This window comes from Lutra lutra, chromosome 18 (assembly GCF_902655055.1).
Source record: "Lutra lutra chromosome 18, mLutLut1.2, whole genome shotgun sequence".
In the NCBI taxonomy this organism is placed as follows: Eukaryota; Metazoa; Chordata; class Mammalia; order Carnivora; family Mustelidae; genus Lutra; species Lutra lutra.
In genome coordinates this window covers 9092892-9111811 of record NC_062295.1, presented here as the reverse complement: position 1 = coordinate 9111811, position 18920 = coordinate 9092892, and the positions used below count along the sequence as shown (strand labels likewise).

Genomic DNA, 18920 nt, shown 5'->3' with positions numbered 1-18920 from the left:
CAGGAGCCCCCCGACACGCATGTTCTTGAATGTCCCGTCCGTCTGTAGAAGCACGCAGAGTGTTCCTTTTCACCCCTGCCTCCTCTTCAACATGTTTGTGCGGGGCACCTGGGGGTCACGGTCGTTGGAGCATCTGTCTTTTGGTTCTGGCTCAGGTCCCTATCTCAGGGCTGTGAGTTCGAGTCCCTTGTCGGGTTCTGCACTCAGCGTGGAGTCTGCTTAAGGCTTTCTCTCCCTCTCCTTCTTCCTTCTCCCCTCAAATAAGTGCATCTTTTAAGAACCAAACCAAAAAACCATTAGGTTTGTGAGATTTCCTGCCTTGCTTTCGATCGTACCTCATTGCCGTATAGTATTTGACAGTGTGGATGTATTACAGGCCATCTGTCCTTCTACCCATTAGCTTTTGGGGGCTGTCATCCTTTTACTGTAGATCTTATTAATTAGTCATGCACCTGTTTTTATTTTGTTTCAGAATTTTTTTGTTGTAAAATACATATAAGATTTACTATCTTGGGATGCCTGGAGGGCTCCGTCGGTTAAACGTCTGCCTTCAGCTCAGGTCATGATCGCAGGGTTCTGGAATCGAACCCTGCATCGGGCTCCCTGCTCAGTGGGAAGCCTGCTTCTCCCTCTGCCTGCTGCTTCCCCTGCCTGTGCTTGCTCTCTCTCTCTGACAAATATGTAATTTTTAAAAAAATTAACCGTCTTAACCATTTCTAAGTCAAAAGTTCAGTGGTCTTCCAAATACCCATGTTCCTGTGCAGCCCTCCCCACCCTCCGTCTCCGGGACTGTCTTCCTACTGCACGACCGAAACTCTATGCCCATGACACAGCAACTCCTCGTTCCCTGCTCCCCCCAGCCCCTGGCAACCACCCTTCCCCTTTCTGTCTCTTTGGGTTTGACTACTCAGGGCACCTCCTACAGGCGGAATCACACAGCATCTGTCTTTCTGTGACTGGCTCTGTTCTCCGACCATCACGTCCTCAGGTTTCCCCCACGTTGTCACTGCTGTCAGAGTGTCCCTCCTTCCTTAAGTCCCAGCAATGCCACGTGGTGTGGACAGACCACACCGTGTTGATCATCTGTCTGCTGATGTTCAAGTTGTTTCCGACCTTTGAGTACTGGGAGCAGTGCTCCTAGGACCACGGTCACGCAGATCTCTTTCCAAGACCCGGCTTTCAATTCTTAGGGATGCCAGCGTCCAGTTTTGGCCTCTTGCAAATAACAGGGCCTCAAGCTCCCTGGTATGCCTGTGTTTCGGTGAACACGGGCTGAGCGGAGCCGCTGGATCAGAGAGGGTGTGCAGGCTCAGCCCTGCCTGTTTGATTCTCTCAGAGCTCGCCAGCCTGCCCGGAGCTGCCTGGGAAAGTCGCTGACCATCACTTCAGTAGGCAGAGCAGCCTTGCAGGGCATTCTTCACGCCCTTCTGTGAGCATCATCTGAACGTCTCGGGATTTTTTTTTTTTTTTTTTGTCTTTTATTTGTCCAGATGGTTTTCTCTCTGCTGCATCCCAACCTGCAAGGTGCATCCTTCTCAAACAGTCTGTGGGTCCCTCCCTCAACCTCGCCGAAGCCTCTCTTTCTGAGGTTCCTCTCCTCCCCCGTGAACTTTGCATTTGCCCCTTCCTTTCTATCAAGCATCCCAAAATACATTCGCTGCCTTAGGTGGAAATTCCCCTGACTGTTCTTCTAGGGTGCGGTAGACAACAGGGAGGGGGAGACGGGGCTTGATTTAATGTCTGAGTAGTTTATGCTCCCCTCCGTGGGGCACTCTGGCCACCTGCCAGGCACAGAGTCTGTTACTCTGCCTCCTTCGCAGACCCAGCGGGAGGTGGCTATGTTGCTGGTACACAGCCTCCCCCAGCCCAGCCCCTTGGGCCTCCCAGCCTGTGTCCTGCTGGATCTGGCCACCGAGAGCCACGGGCTGGGCTACAGACGAACCCTGCAGGTCCGAGTCGACGACAAACAGGTGTGGGGCTCTGCAGGTGGGGCCTCCAGGAGCTGGGGGCGGGGCTTGTGGGGGTCCTGGGGACAGCCCAGCCCGAGGCCCAGGTCTCACAGTTGTCCCCGCGGGCAGGTGTTGGAGGAGCTGACGTTCACTCGGCGGCCAGAGCACGTCTCCCTGTCCTACACGCTCCAGCACAACATCCCCGTGCTGCGGACGCCGTGTCTGGCGGACAAACTGGGCCTGCAGGTCAGCCTCGGGGAGCGCTGGTCATAATGGAAACTCATGCGTGCGTTTGTGCTTTCGTGCATTCACTCAACAAACGTTCTTGGAAGTAAGGTGGATAAAAAGGGGAGGTGGAACAAGGTTCAGACTTCCTTCTGAGCCTCAATCTCCTCATCTCGATAGTAGGGATAGGGCTTCTCTCCCTAGCCTAGCCACATGCCCCTGGGTCCAAAGCCTCCCTGTGGACCGAGTGCGTGTCCTTGACTCCCTTTTTAGCCTTACTACCTGCTCTCAGCCTGGGCATTCTGGGCCGGTATCTCTCTCTGCTGCACAGAAGCTCCCCCCTTTTTCCTTCTTTAGACCCCACACCCGCAGGTCTGTATACATGTGTCTCTCCCCTTGGAGGCGGGTGGGCTCCTGGCTTGCCCAGCCCGGCCGCCTGCCCCTCCCGTTTCCGTATCTCAGTGGCACCTCCTCCCCACACCCCCAGCATCACCGCAAAACCCTCGGTGTCAGCCTTCATCCCTGTTTCACTCACACCCCGGACCCCGCCTTCAGCAGACGCAGATGGCATGTCCTCCCAGATGTGCCCGGAGCCCGACCCCTTGTCCCCCACCTCCAGCTGTGTCATCTGCTCCAGGCCACCTCGGGTCACACCCAGGTTCCAGCCACCTAGCTGGGCTCCCGCCTTCATTGCTGCCCCCTTGGGTCTCCACCCAGGGCCCCTCCACGTCCATTCCAGTTCCTCAGACTGCACCCTGGCCCCAAAAACCTCGTGCAAGGATCTGGTGCTGTGCCTTCTCTGAGGTCACCCCCCAGGGACTCCCCCCACCCCCCCCGAGCTCACCCACCGGGGGGGACTCCCTGCTTGCTGACTGTCCTCTGGCTCCCTGTCCCCCATACTCAGGCTCGCCAGATGTTTCCTCCCTTTGATGCCCACTGCCTGCTCCTGGCCTCCCCGGGTCTTTTCACCCATGTCCCTTCTCCAGGCTTCCCTGAAGACCCCTGCCCTGGCCCCCATCTCCCCCACCCGAACCCCTCTGTAAAGAAGATGGCTTTGCTCCTCGTCTGACACTCAGAACACACGTGGGTCCAGATGGGTGGGGACTCCCCCACCCACGACCCATTCGCGGGTGCCCCCTTCCCTGCCCGCGGATGTGTTCAGCCCGCCCTAAAGCCCCCGAGCCCCACGGTTGAGGGATTTTCACAGGCCTTCATCCCGTGAGTGTGCCGGATCTTCCACTCGCCCCGCAGCCTCTCCTCCCCTCCCTGAGGACGGGGGCGGGGGCTAAAGGTTCCAGCTTCTCACCAGGGCTTGGTCTTTCTGGGGAACCCACCGAGAGTCCCCTCAGTAGAACAGAAGGCACTTGTCTCACCCACGAAATTCCAAGGGATTGAGGAGCTCCAGTAAGACGCTCCCCTCTCCCACTCACTGTGGAGTTTGCAAGGTGGGAACTCTGGGGATCACAGACCAGATGTGGGCAGGAACCGGGGGCAAAGGCATAGATACCTACGCCTGTGTATTTCTTAGTATCTCACATGCTCCCCGATTGCTTTCTCTTTTCCATCCTCTTTCCGTCCGGCCCACGATGCCTTCTTCCTTGTCCTGGTCTGTCTCTCGCAGCCGGCCTCCAGGCTGCACGGCCCCGGCAATCCCGTGTTTGGTGCACGATGGCATCTCCAGGTGCAGGACAGGGCCCAGCACTTAGTAGGCGCTCAGCCAGCATCACCGAAGGGCGGGACAGAACTTCCTGCTTTGTAAAGTCGCTGATGCCACACAGCGAGGGGCTTTATGCCCGTGCTGGTCGCTGTTGCTCCAATGGGGGACAGAGGCTGCAAACTCAAAGCCTTTGGGGGCCAGGTAGAGAGCTGAAAATGGGTCGGGGGGCTGCTTGGAGACATAGAGAGCTTGTGCCTGTCGAAAACCTTCCAAAGTTATGTGTATTTTGCAAACATTTTTTATTGTAGTATAATATATAAAAGTATTACATTTTAAGTATTTTTTTTTTAAAGATTTTATTTATTTGACAGAGAGAGATCACAAGTAGACAGAGAGGCAGGCAGAGAGAGAGAGAGAGGGGAAGCAGGGTCCCTGCTGAGCAGAGAGCCCGACGCTGGGCTCGATTCCAGGACCCTGAGATCATGACCTGAGCCGAAGGCAGCGGCTTAACCCACTGAGCCACCCAGGCGCCCCTACATTTTAAGTATTTTTAAAAAAATTTTTATTTAATGGTCCGAGAGAGCACAAGCAGGAGGAGTAGCAGGCAGAGGGAGAAGCAGGGTCCCTGCTGAGCAAGGAGCCCAGCGTGGGACTCCATCCTAGGACCCTGGGGTCATGACCTGAGCTGAAGGCAGATGCCTAACCCACTGAGCCACTCAGGCGTCCCCCATTTTAAGTATTTTCAAGCATTTTCAAGGGCATAAGGCCCATTCGTAGTAGTGTGCCTCGGTTCTCTCGTTCCAGAACTTTTTTTTTTTTTTTTTCATTCATTCCAGAACTTCTTAACTACCCCACATGGAAACCCCGTAGCTGCAGGCAGCCGTTCCTGGGCCAGCACGCCCCACCCAGCAACACAGCGCATGTCCCCTTGCTCTTTCCCTTGCAACTCCCGCAAGGTGGTGGGTCTCAGCTCCCCCCGCCCACACACAGTGCTGTGGGTCTGCGGGAGCCGGAGTGAGCTGGGCCAGGCTGGCTGTCTCTGCCCCCGGCGAGCCACCCTCTCCGACGTGTCATTCCAGGCCTCTGTGGACGTTCCCAGCAGCGGTTCCAGCTTTCAGCATTCCGGACGCATCTCAGCAGGGCCCACGTCCGTGAACTACTCCGTGAGTGGCGGTCACCATGCGGGACACCTGCAGCTCTCTGGCTGGAGCGAGCACAACAGCGTGACCCTGTTGCAGGCCGGGCTCCCAGGCCAGGCCCGTCTGAGCGCCAAGCTGCAGACACACGGTAAGGCACCCAGGGCTGCCCCAGGAACGGAGGGCCGATTCCCCCAACCCGGGGGCCTGCTCTCCACTCTCAGAACCAAAGGACATCCTTGCCCTTGAAGCCCTGGTTCCCAGGTGGGGAGACTGTATTCCTTTCCTAGGCTTGCAAAGATGTGTCCTCTGTAGCAGTCCTGGAGCCCAGGTGTCCGCAGGGCCGTGCTTCTGCCGAAGGCTCGATGGGGGGATCCTTTCTGGCATCTTCTAGCTGGAGGCCCCAGCCGATCCTTGGCTCGTGGCTGCCTCCCTCTGATCTCTGCCTCTGTGCCTGGGCCTCTTCTCTTCTTTCAAGGACCCCGGTCGCTGGCTGAGGGCCCTCCCTACTTCAGCAAGACCGCGTCTCGACCTGATCCGCTCTGCAGGGCCCCCATTTCCAGATGAGGCCACATTTCATTGGTACTGATGCTTACGGCTTCAACGTGATTTTTAGGGATAAGCAGTTGAACCTCGAATGGAGGGGGGCAGGTAGTAAGAGCCAGTGTTGATGGGGTGCTTACCATATGCCAGGCAAGCTCTCTGGACACAGAAGCTCAGTGAGTCTGCTCAGCCATCCGTTCAGGCCAAGGGAAGCTCGAAGCCCGTAGTGGGGCCTCTGAGCCCTCAGGATCCACACCCTCCGTTCTCTCACCCCTCTTCTGGCCTCTGCTCATTTCACTCCTCGCTAGTCTTCAAACACATTGGGCTGGCTCCTGCCTCAGGACCTTTGCACAGGCCGTTCCTCCGTCTGGGAGGCTCTTCCCCGGCACGTCTGCTCGGCACAGTCCCTTTCAAGTGTCATCTCTTCAGTGAGGCTTTCCCCACCCAGCTTATTTCCTGGTAACCCCAGCTCCCTCGAGCTCACCCCGTCCCTGTTCCTGGCTTGGTCGCTCTAACGTCCTATTGACTGACTGACTCAGGACCTTCATTTCTCATTGCCTCTGTTTTGCCCACCTCACCCTAGAATGCACTCTCCACAAGGACAGGGATGATTTTTGCCTGTTTTAGAGAGTGGAGCCTAGTAGTTATCCAGCTAATCTGTTGAGTGAATTCGTGAATGTGTGAGGTAGGGGTTAGTAACTGTTCCCATTCTGCGGGGGAGGTAAAGGAAGCTCAGAGCGGCTGAGTCACTTGCTCCAGGTCACACAGCCTTGGAACGATGAGATCAAGACCTGAATCCAGGCAGTGTGGCTCCAGGCCCCCTGCTGGCCCCCTGTGTAGAATGCAGAGATCAGGACCCCTCGGGGGCTCCCCTGTCACTTGGGTCATCTTCTCCTGGCCTCAAACTTTTCCGTCCTTGGCTTTCAGCCCCCTGTGAGGTGACTGGGTACTTGGAGCCGACAGGGAGATTGACCTCACAGACTGCTCCGAGGAAGGGCCTATTGGGGATGTGGTGTGTCAATCATGGGACAGTCATTCCAGGGTGACCCAGTTCCTCGCTCCTGAGAGGCCTGCCGTGGTCACCTGCAGCCAGGGAGAGGTCTCAGGTGCACACGGCTGCTCACGTTTGGCTGTCCCAGCCCCTTGGTGGGGGGCATTTTCTGCTTGGTCTTAACATTCTTGCTGTCTCTGACCATCTGAAACTTCCCCGGGCTTGGAGACTGGGGCTCCTTTAATGTGGGTCCCCTCCTCCTTGGGCCCCACGCACAGCGGGTGCTTGAGGTTGAACACCACCTGGGAAGGAAGGAAGAGAACCCTTCCTGGGACCCGTGTGTCTGACGGGCAGGTGTTCTCAGGGGTGTTCTCTCTCTTCATCTTAGCAGGGTCACTCAAGGTGGGCTGGCTGTGCCCACTTTATTGATGAGGAAATCGAGGCTTAGAGCGCTACCTGCCCCGATGGGCCCAGATGGCAGGTGATGGCTCTGGGTCAGGTGTCACGGGCAGTAGCTATGAGCTGCACCAACCCCACCCCCGCCATCCCCAGTGACGTAGGCTAGGGTTCACCTCTGTACCCTGGAGAACTGCTTCCTACCGTAGCAGGGGGATTTAAGTCCAAAAATAAGAAGGACGAAGCTCCTGGAATTGCCTTTCCTGGAGGGTCACATGGAGGCCACATGGAGGTGTGGTCAGGCTGGGAGGCAGGACCCTGGAGGTTCCCCACGTGGGTGGGATGGGCGAGGACCCTCCATCCTGGGCCTGGTGGGCTCCAGGTCAGTATCATTTGATATCCTTTGGATGTTTGATAAACCCGGAGATAAGTATTTATTTGTCCGTCTCCCCACTGCCTGCGATGTGTCCGGAGCTGTGCCAAGTGCTGGGAACAGAGCAGGGAACAGACCGAAGGTCCTGCCCTCATGGGGCTGACCGACCCCAGGGAGGGAGAAGGAAGGGTCAGGGGGTACTTCAGGTGGGCTCTCAGAGGTGTCCTCTCACCAGCAATCCTGGGGAGAGGAGCCGGCCCGGCCACGCTCATCGAGGAGGATACCACCTGGCAGGTGAAGTCCCAGAGGCTCTTGAGAAGCGAAAGCCTTGTCTGGCATCCCACACGCACAGGGAGGTGAACCGAGCCCCCAGCAGCCTGTGCCCTCCTCTGCCCCTAGAGACCCAGACCCGGGCCAGCGTGGCCCTCCACAGAGGGGATGGTGGTGTCGGCATGGACGTGGCAGCCCTGGTGTCCTGGCCGGCGAATGGCTCCCTGGAGCTGCTGGTGAACGCCAGCCACACGGCCCCCGCTCTCCGGAGGCTGGGCCTGCCCTCGACCACCCAGGTGAGGAGTGGGTGCACCCCCCGCCCCCGCCAGGCTGGCCTCCCCGCTAATTCCGTCCACTCTGTCCTGTTCCCCAGTGTGCAGGGGACCGACTACGGGCTCGCCCAACAGATGTCCTGCGCTGTGTCTCTCCAGCACTTTACAATTTGTAGATGCTGGAAGCCCCCGTTCCAGGTCCCCGCCCTGTGTGCTTTCTGCCTTTCTACTCTCGCCCTCGAGCCAAAGCCCAGCTTTTGCTGTTGGAGCCCCTGCTCCATGCTCAGTGCCGTCCTGGGGGTTTTCCATGGCCTGATTCCTTTCCTCCTCCTAATGCCCCACGAGGGGCAGGTGGCATAGTTCTTAAGAATCCCAGCTCTGGACTTCAGATCCCAGCTGACTCACACAGCGTGCTGTGTGACCTCAGGCAAATTCCTTAGCCTCTCTGTGCCCTCAGTCTGTTCCTGAAATGGGGATGATAGCTGTACTGACAACATGGGGTTTGGGAGGATGGAGACAGTGGTGGTATCTGGTCAAACAGTTGCTGTAGAAGCATTTGCTGCTGTGACGACAGTCCCTGTCATCCCCATCCATGGGACACGCGTGTGTTTGTCACCTACTCAAGGTCACGTAGCAAGGGGGCAGCAAAAGGGACTCAGGCTGGCACCTAGGCCCTTTCCCATGATGCCCTCCCACCTCTGAGAGGGGGAAATCTGCTGTGGTCTCCTGAATGGGGCCAGGCCCTGGTCACTGTCACTTGGCTGAAGGTCACCTGTCCGGGCTGGGCTCTCTGGCTGCCCATTCCGGAAGCTTCATTCACAACCTCTTGTTTCCGGTGACCAGCACTGCCCTGCCCCCACTGTACTCTGCCGTGTAGAGAGCCCCAGGTACCCCTCACACAGTGGGTCCTTGTCCTTGGTCCCTGTACCCCACAACTGAGCAGACCCTGTTTCCGCTCTCCCTCACCTCCTCTAAACCTCCTCTCCTTGGCTTCAGGCCAGTGATGGGGAGATGTGGGGGGGGCTCATTCTTTGCCGATGTCTGGGGTGCGGGTCTGGTGGGGTGCAGTGCCAGCTGCTGGGAGGGAGCTGCAGAGTGGGGCCAAGGTGGGTCCTCGGGCCCGCTGCACTCCTCACACCTGCCCCTTCCACAGCTCGTGTTCCAGCAGCTCTGGGCAGAGGAACAGATGCTGTCTTCCCTACGGCTGACCTGCGATTCTCAAGCCAGCCTGGTCCTTGACGTGCGTGGCCAGAGCCAGGAGTTCCGGTGAGGGGTTCTCTGCAGCTCTGGGGGTCCCCTCTCCTCCCACCAGAAGAGCGGGTGCGGGGGAGACATCAGTGGAGCCCCTGCTGTGTGCTCACCTCCAACCCCCAGCACCTCCTTGACCCCTCCCCGCCGCCCCACTGCCCAGATGTGGAAAGGAGAAGCACAGAGAAGCAAAGTAACTCACCCGAGGTCACACAGCTAGTAAAATAACCTTGACGTTCGGGGGTATGACATGGACGAGGACTTGGTCTCACAAGTGAAATGTATGCTAGACCTCAAATACAAATGAATAATTATTATAGCTCTTCAGTGTGGGCACCTCCTGGCTGCCTGGCCCAGAGCTCAGCGGCCTCGCACGTGTATGCGTCCGGGGCGAGGGCTGCCTGGCTCCAGCACCCAGACGGGGTCCCTGAGGGTCATGAGGAAGCCAGCTGGGAGCGGTCTAGACCAGTGGTTCTCACCTGGGGTGGGTTTGCCCACCCGGGGTCACTTGGTGACGTCTGGGGAAATTTCCAGTGGCTTCTGGTGGGCAGAGGCCAGAGGAGGCAGTGCTAACGCTCACCAAGGGCACAGGTCGGCCCGTGGCCATGGGCCATCTGGCCCAAGATAGCAGTGCTGCAGTGGAAGAAGGACCAGAAGGGGGCAGCGCCCCACAGCAGCAGTGGGGAGCCCCGAGCACCCCGGCCTGAAGGGCCACGGTGAGCACAGGGCTGCCAGGAGTGAGTGCAGTTAAAATCCTGCTGTCCAGACCCTGCGGAGGCCTCCCCTGCCCAAACCTGACTGGAGACACTCAGCCCAGTACCCCTGCAGCCCCTTTTGCTGAAGGGGAAACGGAGGCCCAGAGGTGCTCTATCCCACATGCCAGAACCAGGCACGGGCCAGGTGGGGGTCGAAACGTGGGTCACCTGGCACCGGGCTGTGGCCCTAACCACGGCCCTGCTCAGCCCTCAGGCCCGGGGCACGTGAACGGCCCTGCCTGGGCTCTAGGTGTGTCCGTGGATCTCCTGCCCTCTGCGGGTGGGGGAGGCTGGTCTGAATCCTGACCCAGCCCTGGGCGCCCGCAGTCGGCCTCAGACACTGTCTTTGTCTCCTTCCAGGAGAGCGCTGCAGCTGGCCGGCCGGCACAGCCTCCCCGCCCTCCTGGGCCGCTGCCCCCGCAGAGCCTCAGCCTCGGCCAAGGTAACTATGCCCAGCCGCCCCTGAGCCCTAACTGGTTCCAGACGCCCTACCCGTGGTGGGCGGGGCCACGCCGGCCGGGCCCCGCCAGGGAGGGCTTACACATCCACATCTGTGTGCACAGGCCTGCTGCAGGCCCCAGGGGGCTGCCCCCTGAAACCCCTGGCTCCAGCTTTCTCAAACATCCCCAGGCTTACATTCCTGGGCCAGGCCCAGAGCCCCCAGCTGGGCCCACAAGACTCTGGGGAGTAGGGGAGGCCTGCCTGCCCACGCCATGCCTGGAGCCTGGCACCTCCTCACCAGACCTGGCGGGCTGCCTTTGAGCCGAGCCCCACCGCCTCCCGGGTGCCCCAGCTTCTTCGACGGCCCCGGCTCCCCGCACATCTTCCCGCCCTTGTCCGCAAATCCTTTCCCCACCTGGAACCCCCAGGACAGCCCGCGGTCATGCATCTGGCTTGCATGTAGCATTTGGGGGCCCTGGGGTGGAGGTGGGGGGGGGGTTGACAAGAGGCCCAGGCTGGTGGCCCCCCTGCACTCTGTTGCCATGACCTGTTTGCCTGTCTGCCCCTCTTCCCCAAATCAGGGATGCCCAGCACCTGGCCCAGGGCCCAGCACATAGTAGGTGCTCAGGAAAGATGTTGGCTAATGAGTGAGTGACTGGTTGTTACATTTGCCCAGCTCCTTGTTTGGTTAGGCCCCCAGCCACCCAGTTTTGTTAACTGGTCTCCCTGCCCAGGCCGGCTGCCTTTGTTCCCAGAGCACCTACTGTGTGCCTGGCCCTGCCCTAGCACGTTCCCACATGGTTTTAGTGTTTCCCAAGCATCCCTGCCAACTTCACGTCCCAGGGGCCTCTTTGTTTCCCCCCGGTCTTTATTTTGAAGAGTTTTCAACATATAGAAAAGTTATTTTAGGACCGAGAACATTCCCTAGTTGTTAATAACCTGCCACAACTTTGTTTGTCCTTATGTGTCACATACCTTCTTTCTCTAGTCATACACATGCCCACGTACATTTTACCATTAAGGGACGATATGGACATGTTTCTGGACACATACCTCTTTACTCCTACATGCTTGGCTGAGTGGTTCTAATGACAAGGCAATTTCCTTACATAACACAGCATAATTAGAAAATTCAGGAAGTTTAACATGATGTAGTCATGCTGTTATTTAATATACGGTCCCTAATAACCTTTCCCAGTTGCCCCAATAATGTTCTTTCACGCTGAATTTTTCGTTTGTGTGTTTTCAGTTTGTTTTAAACCCAAGAGACGTTTCAGGATCACCCAGAGTATTTAGCTGCCCTGTTTCTTGAGGGAGTTAATCTAGAACAGAGGTCTGCAAACTTGGACTATAAGTAGATGTTTTATCCTTTAAACCCAGTACGATCTCTGTTGTAACTGCTCAGTGCTGCCACCGTCACAGAAAAGCAGCCATAGACAGGATGTAACTAAACGGCCATGGCTGTGTTACAATAAAACTTTATTTACAAAACCATGTGGTGGGCCGAATGTGGCCTAAAGCAGACCCCTGATCCAGATATTCTTCTCCCAGCCCGTACCTAGTTTTCCCCCATTGTTCCGTTATTAAATGTTTTAGACCCTGGAAAATTAAAGCAGTTTTATAGTGAATGTCCACATACCCACTGCCTCCATTTTCTCACCCCTGTTCCACTCCACTTGCTTTGTCAGCGCTTTATCCTGAATTTTTGACACATTTCAAAGTTGCGAGTATCGATAGACTTTGCCCCTAAGCATTTCATTGTCTTTAACCACCTTTTATTATTTTTTTTTAAGATTTTATTTATTTATTTGAAAGGAGGCAGAGAGGCAGGCAGAGAGAGAGGAGGAAGCAGGCTCCCCGCTGAGCAGAGAGCCCGATGCGGGGCTCGATCCCAGGACCCTGAGATCATGACCTGAGCCGAAGGCAGAGGCTTTAACCCACTGAGCCACTGAGGTGCCCCTTTAACCACCTTTTAAAAAAAGATTTGAGAGAGAGACAGAGACAGACTGTGTGTGTGCGTGTGCACACGCGCCCACGCAGAGAGGAGGGGCAGAGGGAGAGGGAGGATCTCAAGCTGGGTTCACGCTGAGCACAGAACCTGGTAAGGGCCTCGATCTTAGAGCCCCGAGATCGTCACCAGAGCCGAAATCAAGAGTGGGACGCTTAAGGGCGCCGCCACCCAGCGCCCCAGTCCTTAACCACCTTTAAGAAGTCACATGTTGACAATTTTGAAATGTCCGGGCACTTACTTTGCAGAAATCCTCTGTGTGGATTTGTCAGACTCTTCGTTCAAGATTCAGGGTGACCGAATTCAGCTTTGACTGAGGTCAGACCTCTCTGCGGGGCTGTTTAAGAATGTCTCCCCGGCCTGTTCGCGGAGGTTCTGTCTCTCCCAGCTGTCGGTAGGGGACAGCGTCTGTGTGTAGCTGGCGCCCTACCTGATTCTGTCCCGGAGCCAGTCTGGAAGAGAGCACACTGTCTGGTACAGTTTTCACATCGACACATTAACGAAGTGTCACCATCCCAGTGTATCAGGTTAGAAAGCAGAGACTCCCGTGGTGAAGGACCTAGGCGGAGGTGACCTACCCCCTGTGACGGGGCACCGGAGGTGGCATCTGTTGGATGGCCCAGCCCGTGCCTCGTTCCTTGCGCTAGACTGTCCCCTGCCGTCCACTGTGGTAGTGCAACTGGAATTCTTGCCTGATGGCCCCAGGCCCGTAGCTGTCTTCCAAGCAGTGGGACAGCAGCAGGACGGACGGGGAGGTGGCTGTCACTGGCCTAAACCGAGGCTCAGGACCCTCCTTTCACCAGATTTCAAACAGTCCAGGAAGCCGTGGGTGTCTGGGGCCACAGCCTCCAGCCTGGAGCCAGGATCTGTAGGAATATGCGATCAGAGACCAAGGAGAAAATATCTCACCTGCTTTTCTTCTGGCCCAGCTACAGTACTTGGAGCGTGAGGCCGAGAGCACGATTTTCTTCGAGGGGGAGGACCATCATTTCCATGTGGGCACCAGGCTGGTGACGACAAAGGCCAGTGTCACCAACACCATCAGGCTGGAGCAGACCTTCCCCCAGGTGCATGGAGGGCGGCCAGGGCGGGCCGTGGGGGGAAGGGGGCTCCGCGGGCAGCTCCGGGAGAAGACAGGGATTTGTAGGGGCTCTGGAGTGGGGGAAACGTGCTGGAATGGGTTCTCAGCTGCTCTCATTGTGCATTCCTTCCTCCCTCCCATGTTATTTGTTGAACCCCTGGTAGGGCCCAGGGCAGGAACCACTCAAGAAGCTGAGAGTATTGCCAGGGACAGGACTGGTGGGTCCTTCCTCTCACCAACTGCACAGTCTGCTGGGGAGGAAATCACACAAATAAATAAGAAAACCTTCCAGATGGAATGTATCCAGATGGATAGATTCTAGAGAGAAAAGAAAATGGGGTGATTAAGAGTGGGTGTGTGGCCAGGCAGCTCTTCAGGTGACCAGGAAGGCCTCACAAAGAAGGTGACATCTGAGCTAGTCCCAGATGACAAGCAAGTGGCAGCCATTTGAAGATCCGGTGGAAGGGCATTCCAGGCTGAGGGAACAACACATACAAAGGGCCTGGGGCAGGAACGAGTAGGCTTGTTTGAGGCATGGCCACTGGCCTGGAGCAGGGTGGGGCAGTAGGAGATCGTGGGGTCCGATCTTAGGGCATGACAAGCCACAGGGAGGAGTTTGGATTTAGTTTTCTGAAATTGGAACCTTTTTGGGGGACACAGTCCAAATGAAGATTTCAGATCCCTCCAGCGGCTGTATGGGGAGCGACCTACAGGGGGCAGCAGAGACAGCAGTGAGGAAGCCAGGTAGGGCAGTAAGACCTTCAAGAGTAAACTCCCCCCTCCTCCTGGCAAGTCTCCCTGCAGGGCCCCTGACCCCCCCCCCCAAAGGGGGCACCCACCTAACGGGGAGAGTCCCCTTCTCTGAGCCTTAGCGCAGACCCATCCTCCTGCCTAGAATGCCCTTCCTTGCATTGTCCTCCAACTTCTTTCTCTGTGTTCCTCTGCCTGTTGAGTATCTTTCATGCCACCCTTGTCACCTGGGCCCCTCATTTTCTGTCTCTGTGATGTCTCCCCATCCGCCAGGAGCCCCTGAAGGGCCAGGACCCGTCTTGGTTATTTGTACCCCCATGCTCAGCCCTGGGTCCGGATCCTAAGACATGCTCAGTACCTGTCTGAGAAACCCTAGTCCCAGCCACAGCAGCTCCCACGCGGCACTGCCCACGGGTCGGCCCTGGGCGGACACACCCTCGCATCATCTCAGAGGTTAGCGCTGTCCGTCTCATCCGCTCTTATAGACGGGGAAACTGAGCTCAGAGAAGTTAGGAAACCGGCCCAAGGCCACACAGCTTGGAAGTGGAGCTGAGAGGTGGTGATGTGTTCAGAGGGCGACACAGTCTCCCTGTGTCCCGCTCCCCGTGCCCCACACCCCTCCCTCCCATTGTCTGCCCATCCCTGGGGAGCCTTTGGCTTTATGATGTCCCAGTAAACCGTTCATGCCCCACAGACGTTCCCTGTCTTTCCTCCTCTGAAAGTACCTCTTCTTTCCTACCCGAAGCAGGAGCGTGGGCCGGGCTCCCCGGTGACCCAGAGCTGTCTTTCTCTTCCAGCTCAGAGCCCTTCCCAGGCAGCTGGTCCTGCAGACCTTGTACAAGACAGCCCGCGGGACCCACATCCTGCACCAGACAGTTCTGTGGGATGATCAGGAGGCGGTGCTCAACGGGAGCCTCTTGGGGCCCTTCCCCAGGCCCGCTGGGAACCTCAGCGTCCAGGGTGAGTGTCTGCGGGGTCACCAGTAGGGGGCCCTGTTCGATCAGCGAACCGTCTTTGAACAACTGCTTATCCCAGGTGCTGTCCCAGGCCCTGGGGATCCATCTGGAAGTAAGACGGCCCCAGGTCCCTGCCGACAGGGGCAGAGGTGGTGAGCAGGGGTGTGAACATGAAGGAAATCGCATCAGAGTGTTTCTGAGAGTGAGAAGGGTTGAATTGAGGGGTACAGGGCTCCTTCGGGTGGGGTAGGGGGGGAAGGTGTGTTTGAGGAGGTAACGTCCGTGTGGAGCCCTGAATGATGAGGAAGAACTGGCCGTGGCAGGGATCTGAGGAGGGGCATCTCAGGCAAAGGGGAAAGCAGGTGCAAAGGCCCTGAGGTGGGAACAAAGTGGGTGCTGGAGCCACAGCAGCAAGGCCGGTGTGGCCGGAGTGCACTGAAGTGGAGGGGGGAGGAGAGGAGACCAGCGGGAGGGCTGAGGGACCCAGGTCACACAGGGTCCCGGCCCCCCAGCCCAGAGTTAGGGCTACCCTGAGTGTAAGAAGACAGGAAGTGTGTTAGATGGGGCCCTGAGCAGCCCCAGGGGGTTTCAGAGCAGAGGCCGATGGTCAGCAGGGGAGGCGAGTACTGTCCCCCCAGCAGCCCTACGGGTGCCACCTGTGTCCCCCAAGGGCTTGGAAGGGGCCGTGCTGTCACACAGACTGTCAGTTTCTGTGAGACGAGCCCCCACCACACAGACCAAAGCCTGCCCTGCCGTCTGCCAAGTGGGAAACACAGTGCAGACCCGCCCCCGGGGGCACGGCTTGCTGGGTGGTCAGACGGCATCCCCCCAGGGTCACGGCTGCTGCCACCTGTGTTCCACACAAGGCAGAGGAAACGCGGGACTCCTCCGCCCACCAGGACAGCATGCGTGTGCATGTGTGTATACAGGCATGCGTGCACGGGGTTTGTGGGGGTGCCGAGCAGCCCGAGGACCCTGCTCTGTGGTTATAGAGCATGGGAGCTGGGGGGTCAGGGAGTAGAAGGACTGAGGGTTACGGCGCTGAGTGTGGGGCCCACAAATGTGGTCACTGTTCCCTGGACCAGTGCTGGCTCCTCAAGACGCAGCTGTGTCCGCGTCTCTGGGCACAGTTCCCAGGAGCCGGCCTGCGGACAGGTGGCACCCCTTCCAGAGAGTTGAGAGGTCCCCGAGGTGGCCTCTGTCTACCGCGGCATCTCTGCTGGCCTCCTGCCCACGGGTCTGGGAAGACAGGACTCACTGGTGGCCTCAGAAGCTGGGGTCACTTGAGGCAAGAGGTCAGGACAGCTGGCTTCCGCCGAGGGGACAAGGGAGGGAAACCTAGAGGCACGGAGACTGTCCGCTGTGAGGCCTCAGCTATGGGGGCACCACCTGTGTCACACTCTGGACAGAAGGAGAGCGGAGGACAGGTGAGTGTGGCCCCAGTGGGACACGGGGGACCCGCGAGCGTGAGGGAGGTCAGATGGTGCAGGACATTGGCTGGGAGCTGCACCAGGCAGGTTTTGCTGGGTGACAAAGATTTGGAGCTCTCCTGGGGACAGCTCGGGGAGTGCATGGAGTGGTGTGGCCGAGTGAGGGCTGACCCCCTGAATTTTGAGCAGATGACCCAAGCACGGGCGGGGGGGGCCCCATGGCCACCTGCCTGAGTTGGTGGCTGTGTCCGCTGAGATGCCCCTGAGCCCACGTGCTCCCCTCACGTGCCTGCCTCTCCCTGTGTCCCCCTCCCAGCAGAGCTCCCCCACCTGCTGCCTCTGTCCCTGTCCCCACCGCGGCGTGGCAGCCTCCGTCTGTCCTGCGAGCACTCACGACACAGACACCGGGACGACCTGGTCGTGGGCTGGGATGGCAAGGACCAGGTAGGTGTCAGGGCCGGAAGGAGACCCCAGGAACTCCACCGAGCCTGGAGCCTGAGGGGGACACTCGGGGCTCGGGCCTGCCTGGCGGGACCCAGTCCCCGGGAGATGGCAGGAAAGGCCCTGGGTAGGGGGTGGAATCGGGTTCCAGCAATGCGTGAGCCACAAGAATGCCACTGGCTGACACCTGCTAGGGGCTCTTCAGTCCCCCTTTCACGTGATGGAATCAGAGCCCAGAGAGGTACAGCCATTTGCCGGGAGTCACAGAGCTAGTGGAAAGCGGGGTTGGCATTCTTAGAAAGGCCTCCAGTCCCCTCAGTCATACACTGTCCCGTCCGCTCCGTTCTAAGCCTCGACTTTCTCCTCCGCAGAAATGGGCTGCCTCTCCCAAGGGCCCTCTCAGTGCTGGGCTGTGTGCTCGGGGCCCACTGCCCCCACGCCCTGGCCCTGGGAGACTGTCTGTGCAGGGTCGGGGGTGGGGGTGGGGGTGGGGAGGGAGTGGCCCCCCCTGGGCAAGGCCTCCAGCTCAGCCTGTCCCCCCACCCCAGGTGCTGGTCTCGTCCTCTCTGCAGCTGGGGAAGGGCAAGCTGGCCGGCCGCCTGGCCCTGGCTCACCCCTTCAGCCTCTCCTTGTGGCGCATCGAGGCCAGCGGCCTCGCTGAGGGCAGGGGTGGCCAGCGGATCGCAGAGGTGAGTGGGGAGCGTCCAATGGGCCCCTGGTGGGGGACTCTGGGGGGCGGGGAGCTGCATGGCTGAGCCCCCAGCCCACCACCTGGGTACCGCAGGGGCAGAAGGTTGTGCTTGTGTCCCGTTGGGAAGGACTCTTCCAGAGTCAGACTCCTCAAGCTTGCAGCCCGAAGCGTCCGTCATTGGTTCGTTCCTTTACTGATACCTTATTAAGCACCTGCTGCATGCCAGGCAGGGCTGGGAGCACACAGTCTTGCATTTAAAGAGCCCACACGCCAGTGGGGCAAGAGCTTACACGCATGACTTCATTGGACACGCATACGTACATACGTACAGTGACTCCTTATTTATATCCTTGTCAGTTGAGTCGGGAGCCGCAGGGGGTCCCCGCAGGGCAGCTGGGCTCCTTGACCAGCCGGGTGGCCTCTGGCCACTCATGGACCCTCTCTGAGCCTTGGTGTTCTCAGCTGTGAAATGGAAGACAGTTGGTCAGGGTGGGTCAAAAGTAGATCCTCTGGGCCAGGCCAGAGACCCTGTCTAAAATTCAAGCCAGCGAATGAAGAAAAAATGAAGAGCTGATAAGCCCCGTGAAGAAAGTGGTGAGGAGGCAGAGACAGACACTCATCAGATGGGGTGGTCAGGGAGGGCCTCCTGGGGGAGGCAGCTTGACAGTTGAGGGCCTCCAGATGTGAGGGATCCACCTTCTGGCAAGCAAGGGGAATAGCATTCCAAGGGGGGAATGGAACCGCGAGTGCAAAGGCTCTGAGGTAGGAATAGGCTGGCGAGCTTCAGGAAGAGCCAGGGACAGTTAGGCTGGGACAGAGTTAAGTGGCAGGGCAGGCGCTGGGAACAAGGAGGTCAGCTGAGGGCCCCTGCCTTAGTCGGCTTGGGCTGCTATCACAAACCACTCTGGGTGTGTGGCTGTGTGGTTTTGGTTGCTTTAAACAGGAACAGGCATTTCTCCCACTTCTAGAAGCCCGAGATGAGGTTGGCAGCCTGGTCAGGTTCTGGTGAGCGCTCTCTGGCTGGCTCACGTCTTCTCCTGCGTCCTCACGCACCAGGGGGAGAGCTCTCTGGGGTCTCTGCTCGGAGGAGCACTAATCCCACATGGAGGCCACCCTATGACCTCATCGACACCGGCTCCCCTCCCACCTGCCCTGCGTCCTAATACCGCCCCTCTGGGGGTGAGGGCTTCAACAGAAGAGCAGGGGGGCGGGGCCCACTGTTCAGTCCAGAGCAGCCCAGGGGCCATGAGTGAGGGGCGCGGAGTTCCTTCTGGCTTTGAGACAGCCAGGCTGGGTACTGGCAGTGA

General features: G+C 58.4%; 1 protein-coding gene across 1 annotated transcript in view; it reads left to right on the top strand.

Annotated features, from left to right (window-relative positions):
• LOC125091020 (uncharacterized) overlaps positions 1 to 18920 on the top strand; it is a 134602-nt gene that overhangs the window by 92886 nt on the left and 22796 nt on the right. The window contains exons 46-55 of the mRNA XM_047714389.1: positions 1821 to 1970; positions 2079 to 2195; positions 4911 to 5118; positions 7670 to 7836; positions 8966 to 9078; positions 10176 to 10257; positions 13194 to 13331; positions 14893 to 15055; positions 16798 to 16925; positions 17471 to 17611. Of these exons, the coding sequence (XP_047570345.1) occupies positions 1821 to 1970; positions 2079 to 2195; positions 4911 to 5118; positions 7670 to 7836; positions 8966 to 9078; positions 10176 to 10257; positions 13194 to 13331; positions 14893 to 15055; positions 16798 to 16925; positions 17471 to 17611 (1407 nt within the window). The remainder of the gene's footprint in view (positions 1 to 1820; positions 1971 to 2078; positions 2196 to 4910; positions 5119 to 7669; positions 7837 to 8965; positions 9079 to 10175; positions 10258 to 13193; positions 13332 to 14892; positions 15056 to 16797; positions 16926 to 17470; positions 17612 to 18920) is intronic.